General features: G+C 38.7%; 1 protein-coding gene across 6 annotated transcripts in view; it reads right to left on the bottom strand.

Annotated features, from left to right (window-relative positions):
* LOC125047433 (calcium-activated potassium channel slowpoke-like) overlaps window positions 1-10,000 on the bottom strand; it is a 316,251-nt gene that overhangs the window by 28,216 nt on the left and 278,035 nt on the right. For 4 of the 6 annotated variants that reach the window (XM_047645630.1, XM_047645632.1, XM_047645631.1 and 1 more), the window contains exons 16-17: window positions 8,743-8,823; window positions 737-763 (exon numbers count right to left, since the gene is read on the bottom strand). The exons of 1 other annotated variant lie outside the window; for it this stretch is intronic. In XM_047645630.1, the coding sequence (XP_047501586.1) occupies window positions 737-763; window positions 8,743-8,823 (108 nt within the window). Of the gene's footprint in view, window positions 1-736; window positions 764-6,244; window positions 6,296-8,742; window positions 8,824-10,000 lie in introns of all 6 variants that reach the window. One more of the 6 variants, XM_047645635.1, reaches the window with a different exon arrangement.

Genomic DNA, 10,000 nt, shown 5'->3' with positions numbered 1-10,000 from the left:
TTTACAGTCGTAAGCTAGAATCTAAATTGGGAATTAATGGAATTTCTAACGGATTCTACATCTTGATTCCATTACAGACCAAAATTCTAGACAGCAACATCCACTAATATGCAAGATGGTGAATTATGGGATTATGATGAATGAAAGATGAAAGTTGAAAGACAGTAAGAAAAGAATGAAGACATGGAAAATTGAAAGAAAAAAGACAAATTAATAGATAAGATAAATTAAAGTAACAAGAATGTAAACTAGATATGGATAAAATACTCAAAAGGGTAATGAATTTGCGTGTAACTATGCACTGTACGTAGATTAAAGACAATTATGTCTTGGGAAAAGTGCATGCTACCATCCAACTATTCAATATGAGAATCTAAAGAATGACTGTCAAAGGCATAAAAATTCCAAAAAAAAAAATGATGATAAGCAATGTTACAAATAATTGGAGGAGACATTCTCTTAGAGTGCCAATAATGGGTGGAGCAGTAATCAAAATGCTTACAGACAAAGGGCAACAGCAATCATATGTAAAAATAATAACAACTAAAAAAGAGGATATCAGCAAGATATCTACAGAGCTAGGATAAGGAAAAGAAGGCATCTTAGAGGATGTACTTAGGTATCAGCAGGAAATTTACAAGGACCTTGAGGAAGTCTAATTAGGATGCTCATGAGAATTAAAGAGCTTGGGGAGAGGGAGGAGAAAACTACATTGCGGACGGAGCAGGACACTTACTTCCATCTCTGAGCGGCATCTTGTCGCCTGTGGGGAGGGATGGGTATTAGACACTTGCTGGCCTCTTCTGGTGGGAACTAACCTGCTCAGCCACATCACCTCAGTGAATACTGACTTATCTGTATGCAGTATGTATGCTCATGACATTATACAAGGTTTCCTAATCAATGAAATTTTCTTTGGAAAAACACTGCAACTTTGTTTTCAAAGATGTTCGCATTACATTATAATTAGTGCAGATTAATGATTTTTGTCTCCTGATGCTTTATTCCGTAAGCTCTCTTTGGATGGTGAATTAGACCTGACATTGCAGAGAGAAGTTTTAACTACGACGTGCTAGTTGAGGAGCCTGGCACTAAGTGCCACCCCACTGGTGCTCTACAGGGCACTGTCCCGGACACTCCCGGCTACTGGACCATCACCACCACCTGGCTGGTTGCTGGAAAGGGTACCACCCACCTCATGCCTACAATGCTCATGCAGTCCAGTGCTGCCTTGTCTTACCTCACCATTTGATGGTCTGGGTTAAGTAGGTCAGCTGCACTACACAAGGAGTGGAGGCCGAGGGTGGATGAGCGGAGGAGGTGGTTATAGGGTAGGTGAGGATGTAGTTAGGATATGTCCTCTCCTGAGGGTCACTCTCCCCCATCCCCTTCAAGCAATAGCATCAGGGGTTGGTCTGGCCCCCAACTAGCCCTGCCTACGCTACACTGATGGCCAGCACCCAGGCACACCAGCACACAGAACACAGTGAACAGTATCATATCAGACCTGCATACTCTGGTGTATTTCACAGTGCAAAAAATACACAGTTAAATGTAATAAGAGTACTCTTCTGTTTTACGCAAACCAACAATAATGACAGCTCATATAGGAGCATCTGAGGCACTCACAAGGACAGTCAAGTTTACACACAACGTCAAGGAGTGATCTGTAAGGACTGTGGTTCTACATTTCCTACTTTCAGTAACCAAGACTTTGTACCTCCCTACGAGGAAGCGCGGGTGGGCGGGCGGCAGCTGGAGGGCCTAATTCCCCCGGGCTGAGGGCAGGGTGACTGCCCACCACCACCACCCATCCACCTGTCGCTCGCCCTCCTCCACTACCAAGTAACACTAATTTAAATGCTAAAGTTGCAAAACAAACACAGGCTAGAGCCCCCTAGGTGCAATGTTTATTGATATGGCTCTTGCAAGAAAATTATGATGAGGCTAATTTTCTTTGATTTTTTTGTATTCTAAACAGGAATATACTGCATTGACTATTAGAACTTAACTAGTAACATATAACTCTCTAAAAGCAACAACATAAACGTTTCAGCTAATGTAATCTAAAAACTGTTTGTATTACATATCACTATATCTAGTATCATGAAATCTCTTTATTCTGAAATGTTATCTCCAACACCTATTTCATACTTTCATATATAATAATAGCTGTTAGAAAACATAACAAACAAACAAAGAAATATACATAATACATATGCAGGCAGACAATTTACTCTACATTCAAAACTGAAATATAAGTTCCAGTAGAGAAATAAACACTGCACCTCTGGGGTCTGGCATCATACTCTCGCTTGCCCAAGATACTAATACAGAACATGACATGGCTACAAGATATATATATATATATATTTTTACTTAGACTAGATTTGATTAAGAAAAGTAGCATTGTACTCAATTTCAAGTACTAATTACTGTTACCTACTTTTAAATGCTCTCAGAAGACTCGCAAGGAATAATAAAAAATGCTGAAGAATAAGAGAGTGGGAGATGGTGAAAAGAAATGGTGAAAAGTATGGTGAAAGAAGCAACTATGGTACCTCTGGAGTTGTTAAGCAGACGCTTGGGTAGTTCGGGAGGGGTGTAAGTAACTTGGTAGAGTTCTGATTCAATATCTGACTTATCTGAAACAAACACACCGAAAAAACACGCGTAACTAACAGCCACACAGTAGTCAAAACCCCACCTAAAAAAAAAAAGAAAGAAAAAAAAAAAAAATCCAGAAATGACCAAGAAATAAATAAATGATAATAACGATAATGATAATGATAATAATAACAACAACAATAATAATAATAGTAATCATAATAATGATAATAAATAAATAAATAAATAAATAAATAAGAAATAGAATGCCAATGGATTTTCTCTTTTTTCTTTTTTTTTGGAGGGGAGGGATTGCTGGAAAGGGATCCTGTTAGGTGACAGACGATCTATGAGGTGCTTCAGGACAAAGGCTTTTTTAACAATTTTTTGCTAAATTCTAATCCTTAGTAGGATTAACATGGTAATTTCATCCATACAATGAACAACAATTCATGGAAAAAAATGATATCAGGTTATTCTGCATCTACCTCATAGACACTTGAGGACTGTGAAGGGGTTTATCATGAGGACAGAAAGTGGAACAGGGTTAGACAGATTCCAGGAGTAATGAAGCAAGAAATAGCAAGAGAAGAGGTAGGTCACCACTTGAGAAATGAAGTCTTGCACACATGGCAAACTCACAGCAAAGAGGGACAATGACTGTCATTATAATTGGCACAATGTCATATGTAGTCCAGAATCCTACCTTTCATTATTCTTGTACTGTTAATCACTTTAAGGCAAATGATATCAGTTTCATTAAATTAGTGCATTAGTGGCTAAAGGGTGTAATCAAATAATTTGACAGAAAATGTCGCAGTATACAGCAATGGAATGAGTACATCTTATAAAAACTATAATTCATTTACACCCTTGTGAACTCCTACATTCTTTCATCATAACTCCTGGACATTATAGTAAAGAATGAGGTATCAAGCTACTTAAAACCCACTCATCTCTAGACTTACTAAAAACCTTTCCTGTTGCTCGCAAAGGTTGAGGACAGACAAAGAATGTTGGCTGGCATTATACACATAGCTGGCCAGCTGGTAACAAAATGTTTCCTTTACTACACGGTGGACAAAGTTTTCTACAGATACATTCACAAAATCTTCGTCGACATCAGAAATGTGATTTAGTGTGGGTATTGGAACACTGTCACAACCCACTAAACTAAGAAAAAGTATGTTCACTTTACCAGAAAACTGTACAAAAAAATCACATGTAATGTGACACATTTATTTGCTACAAAATTATTTACCACTTTCAACTATGATCTGAAGAGAGATCTAATTAGAAAATACCTCTCTTTTGCTTACCAAAGACTGACTAAAACTGAGACAAAGAATACTATGAGAAAGTTAAAGGCAACAGAAACATTTGTACATAAAGAATAAACTAGCATGACAACTAAAATATAAAAAAGGTAATTAGGAGTAGTAAATAACTATACAAAATTTTGACGATACTATAAGAATAATTGAGGAAGATGTAGACCGGAGAGATATTGTAGGAAATACAATGGATGAGGAAACTATGGATCCCTGGGGCACTACCCTTAGACGGCTGAGGGATACAGATAGGAAGTTGAGATATGTTGTCAGAGGTTAATGGATTGATGTCTCCTACTGTAAAAACTGCCTCTTCTTGACAGCACACATTCAATATAGTCATAATGTGTTTTTCTTATCTATAATGTAATTTTTCTAATACTTGTATATCTTTAACCTTGTGCCTTAAGTGTATACTCTGACAAGTGATCTAACACCATTCTTAGCTGTAAAATTACTAAATGAAGTAGCAAAAATCATTTTCACTAGGCTGTCTATATCATCTAATAAAAAGTGAAAGTGTACAGACAAAATTAATAAATAAGTTAAAGGGTTTAAAAACATCTTGCTTTAAATATCTACCAATTTTAGTATCTAGTAAGCAAAACAATTTTTTTAGTTAAATGTACAAAAAAAAAAAAGAAAAAAAAAAAAGAGAGTACATTAGATGTTTTTATCTTTTCATCTTTATATATGTAAATGCATATATCAATCTTTTCTAAAAGAGGAAGTATTCCTAGTTGCTTTCAGCCAAAATATCTGTGTGTGTGTGTGTGTGTGTGTGTGTGTGTGTGTGTGTGTGTGTGTGTGTGTGTGTGTGTGTGTGTGTGTGTGTGTGTGTGTGTGTGTGTGTGTGCGTGTGTGTGCGTGTGTGTGCGTGTGTGTGCGTGTGTGTGCGTGTGTGTGCGTGTGTGTGCGTGTGTGTGCATGTGTGTGTGCTAGTATACATATATGTGAGTGTTTATTTATGTACATATTCTTCTCATGTCTCCCTCAGCCGTTGTGCCCATATCCTGATCTCATGCACGCCCGCATGGCTACAGTGTGGTCTGCTGCTACGATCTCCAAGAACTGCTAGATATGCATCGCTTGGTCCTTATGATGGTGGGCTGGCACTTCCGACACTGTGCCAAACTCAAAGCGCCCTACAATGACTCATCCCACCACCATCTAATTGAACTGCTTGGAGTTCTGCATGGAAGTGACTTGTTTTGGTCACTGTGCATCTCATTTGTGAAATTTTCTATTGTGATGCACACTGTTTAAACACAGTCAACTAACTGATCCATAATGAACATCCACTTTAGGACCACTAGGTTTCTAATGAATATATTGATCAACTGGATACCATTCTCTTCATGCGGCTGTTGTGCAAATCAACAACAGCATCTTGCCTATAGAACCAAAAAAGTGTACACTTCAAAAAAGTTGTACTTCTGCTGCAGACTTACTTGGTACAAAGGTAACCTCTCCACCTTTATGAACACAAGAGGGACAGAGAGAGGGGGTGAAGGTTAGTAGAAGGTAAGGAAGAAGAAACTGCTTTTTCTTTTAACTCATCTTTTATACTCGTATTTCTTTAACATATACTCGATGGCTGTGCTAATTTTCTTTGCCGCCTATTTTTTGGTTTCTTACTTTATGGCTGAAAGTCATTTATCAAACACTGATATCTGTGTTGTAATTTTTAAATTGGTAACAAAAAGGTATATATGTATAACATTCGGCTGGTGTCACTTTAGGCCATATTCAAGACGAGTATCAAATTGATTTAAAGCGCTTTACTTCTTAATGAACTGCGTGTTAGGATTAGTGAGCGGACTGTGGGAGAGGTCTGGCTTGTTTATCTCAATGTGAAACATGCAGAAAGTAACTCACCAGGTTCAGGGATTTCTCATAACATGTGTCTAGTTCAAAATTCTATTCCTACTAGTTTACTGCCCCCTCCTGCTTACTCCTAGCTTTTCAATGATCAAGATGAGATCACAGATTTTTCTTATTTTTCACTTTTATTTCCAATCTCAAGACGAAACAAAAATATCATACTAGTTCAACTATGGCTTTCCAAGGTAGCAATATCAGTTGTATTGTCTTCGATTATTATTATTGTTTTCTTAGTTCTCTGGGTAGGATCCCGCAAATTGAGCTCCCTGAAGCTTGTGGATTACAGTACACCACGGGTATGGATAATCATATAAATAAAAAAAAAGAATATATATATTATATATATATATGAATATATATATAAGCATGCAACATGCGTATCACACGGCCATCACCACCACTGTTGCGGGGATGTTACCTACTTGTTCGGCCTACCAATTGGACAGCGCGGACTCCTTTCCTGAATAATGCCACTAAAGAAGAGATATGAGTTAGTGCGGGAGGCAGAAAACACATGCATCACCGCCCACAGATAATAAAAAAAAAAAAATTATAAAAATAAATAAAGAAAGAAAGAAAAAAAAATTGGTTTCAAACCTTTCTTCACTTGCCTCTGCCTCTCTCACTTTCTATACTGAAGAAAAAAGGGGGGATCTGAAGGGGTGATTACTCATGGGGAATTTTATATATTGTAGTTAAGTTAAGGGGGGTTTGAAGAGGGGAATTTTCCTCCTCTTAGCAGGGGTGTTTTTCTCGTTAAGTAATACTCTCAGGGTTATCCTCCACACCATTACATTGGATATAGAGAAAATGCCAAACCAATTCTGCATTTTGGTAAACTTACTGCCACCCTCACATCTTACCATTTTCCACTACCGGTTCTTAGTAATGTTATTCACAAAATGTATTTGTCAGACATAACACTGTACTTATTGTGGACTTCTACTCTCTACTGAAGTAAGACCTCATGGTAGTACGTGCCACTAGATCCAAATGCGTACATCTGAGGCAACAGGCAGCATTTTAAAGAGTGATACCTTTTCACTTTTCCTACAACTACTGAGATGCCTATTGACTGATTAGTGGCAAAGCCTCCATCTCTGGAACCATAATTATCACCCACTAAAATGTAAATGGTATGTAATGAACTTTCACACATTTCTTGCCTCTTGTTTTCAGTAAAACATTGCACAAAAGAAAATATGGATTTGAATGTCCTTAGAACAAAAATAATAACTCTGAGCCATAAAATAGCCTAGTAATTGTATCAGTTTATGATATTCTACATGCACAAAAAGTGGCCCTCATCAGGACTGTTTACTTATATGAACAGAGCTAATGCTGTACACACCAAGGTAAATGTCATCCTTCATTCAATATATAAGCTATTCCTGTGGCCACAAGACATTAGGTGGAATATGATATACCACTTCCTTCATCCTTAAGCAGCATTCCCTGGGTCCCACACAAGAAAACTCTTGAAGATTTACAAAGGACCAACAAGGGCCTTTATTTATCAATTCCTGAAACTACAGGTGATACTCATCAGAAGGGAAAGCAGCAACCTAACAAAGCTTGATCTCCAGTGAATGACTCAACCCACCCTGATGCTACACCACTTCCCTGGGAGACCTGTAACCCTGAAAGTCCTACTTTACGGTAGTGGCGGTGATGGAGGCAGAGGGGTAACCTAGCCCACATGCCCACCTGCCCCACCCACGGCCTGCCCATACCAAACCGCTCCACCATGCCCATGACTAAATCACCATTATTAAATTCACTTAGCAATGCATAAGTTGAATGTAATTATAGTGTCATGGGTTGAGGGACTTGTGTATTTTCTAATGTTTCAATAATTATGGGTGCTGATGTTTACCTCCAAGTATACTTGATAATTACAACACTGATCTAATCAAATTCTGATGCTGGATGAGTATTGAAATTCAAAAATGTCATAACTGCCGTGAAAAAGGTCTGTTGTATCTATTTTAGGAATACTAATGTCTGCAGTAATGATGATAAGGTGTGCGAAACTGAACAAATTAAAATATTATTTTACTTGAAGTTGATATTATGCAGTTTTAACCAGGTAAACATGTCTGTGGGCGTAGTGTTAGTGGTAAGGGTAGCATACAAGAGATGTGTTAGTGTGGTCATCAGCTGGCTGTTGGAAGGGACACAGTATGGCCGGGGGTGGGGGTCGGGGCACGATGGGTAGTGTGGGGGGCAGGGGCAGGGGGGTTCTTACCCATATATGACTGCCCCTCAGCAAGACTTACAGTTTTCCCCTTAACAGCTCAGCCATCAACCGGAGTTCCGGGTTAGGCATCCTTGTCACCTGAATCATAAAGTCAAAATTACATGCATGGGAGCAAGCCAAAGGAAAATTTGGTAGCAATGTTGCCGTGCACAACTGGTTGACCAAGACCTGGTATTCCCCTCTACAAGATGGAGGTTGGGGGAAGAAACCCCCACCAGGATCTTGCTGAGAGGCACATTCGAAACAGATTAGTTCAAAGTGACCAGACCAGAGACTTGAAACCTTATGTATTGTCTCAATAAAGCTCATTCTCCTATTAACAAGAAGTGGACAATGGGCCATACTGGATCATTAGCTAAGGCTTGACATCAGCGGTCACGTCGTTTACTCAGTATTCATGCAGAGCCCGTGGTGGAGGAGGGATCTATGTCTGCCGCAACATGGATAACCCTGGCAAGAAGGCTAATCTTTACACCACTAGTGAATACTCACACACAAGAAGAACAAATCATTCCACTATCTAGTATCAAGAGGGACTGACACTAAGGTGAAGTTCTCTGGGGGTGCCTAGTGTGTGTGAATATTCCATACAGGGTAACATGGTTAAAACTGATGGTATTATGAATGACTTTGTTAGTGGGGATGGCAACACTGGCCTACCCTCATTCCCCGGCCCGCTTTCCACCACGAGGGGCATAAAGTTCTTCATGAAACCGCTCGCTTGAAGCAAATTTCCGATGTCTGCAAGGGAACGGACAGCGCCACTGTAATGTTCGCCACAGTTTGCGGGAGTACGCAGTCTCAACCGCCTTGGTCACCCCTCCTTCAGATTCCTCCAGCATCCAAATAAAGTCTATATCATCTTCAGTTTTAACTGTCCTGCTTGTTATATGAATAATTAAGGATATTCCAACCATGTATTGGAATAGTCAAATATTCTATCTTGCCATATTTCTTTTTGAGTAAATTTGAGATATGTGCTGATAAGGATGTGGGGTAACTGAAGGCCAGGAGTGACACAGTCACACGTGCCGCGGGCAAGTTTGTTTTAGAGTGGGTCAAAAGAATCATGAGTACGTCAGAGCTAGCCATCATGGTAAAGGCACAGTATTTAAAAGAGAGCAAACAGCGGGCACCATGATGGTGTGACGACAAATTCTGATAGTACTACACTGAGAAACCAGACAAAGGAAGACTGGGATGGCACAAGGACAAATAGGGAACCAACATGGAATAAGAGACTGGCACAAGGACAAATTAGGACCAGACACATTGGGATAGCTTGGACAGGAAATGGTAAATCATGTATGGGATAACATGGAAGGGAACAGGATATGGCATAAAGGACAATCAAAAAACAATAACAGTGTTGTACTATGTCCAGAAACAGGTGCAAAGAGAGTACAAAATAACATGTAACATTATTTGGTTAAAATTTCATTCTAATAGGGAACAGGTACAAAAATGGAAGGAAATATGACTCATAGACAATGTGGCATCAACTCTTAAAAAATTGGTATAGGATACCATGTCTGATGACTGGCAGTGAAAGTTAACCAGAAAAAAGGTGAGATGAGGGTCACTAAAGAAAAATTGATATAAGGCCAATGATATCTAAACAGAATAACAAAAAAAAAGTTAAAAGAGAATATTGCTATGATAAAATACTGAGGCTTGACCTCCAAAAATACCTATCTGCAGCTACCTGGGAGTTTAAGAAAACTGTCACTGTAAATAATATCTAAAAAAAATGTGGAAAAATTATGTAAAAAAAAAGAAAGATAATGTATTATCATAAATGCAAAGATTTATTTCCAGTAATATCATGCAATGCAGCAGAATGAATATAAGAGGTTACCCTACTGTCGAGGACATACTGATACTAGCAATTTTACCTTGTGTATAATAACTGGCTACA

This window comes from Penaeus chinensis, chromosome 41, assembly GCF_019202785.1.
Source record: "Penaeus chinensis breed Huanghai No. 1 chromosome 41, ASM1920278v2, whole genome shotgun sequence".
Classification (NCBI taxonomy): Eukaryota; Metazoa; Arthropoda; class Malacostraca; order Decapoda; family Penaeidae; genus Penaeus; species Penaeus chinensis.
Note: the sequence above shows the minus strand (reverse complement) of the source record. Positions and strands in the feature narration are given on the sequence as shown.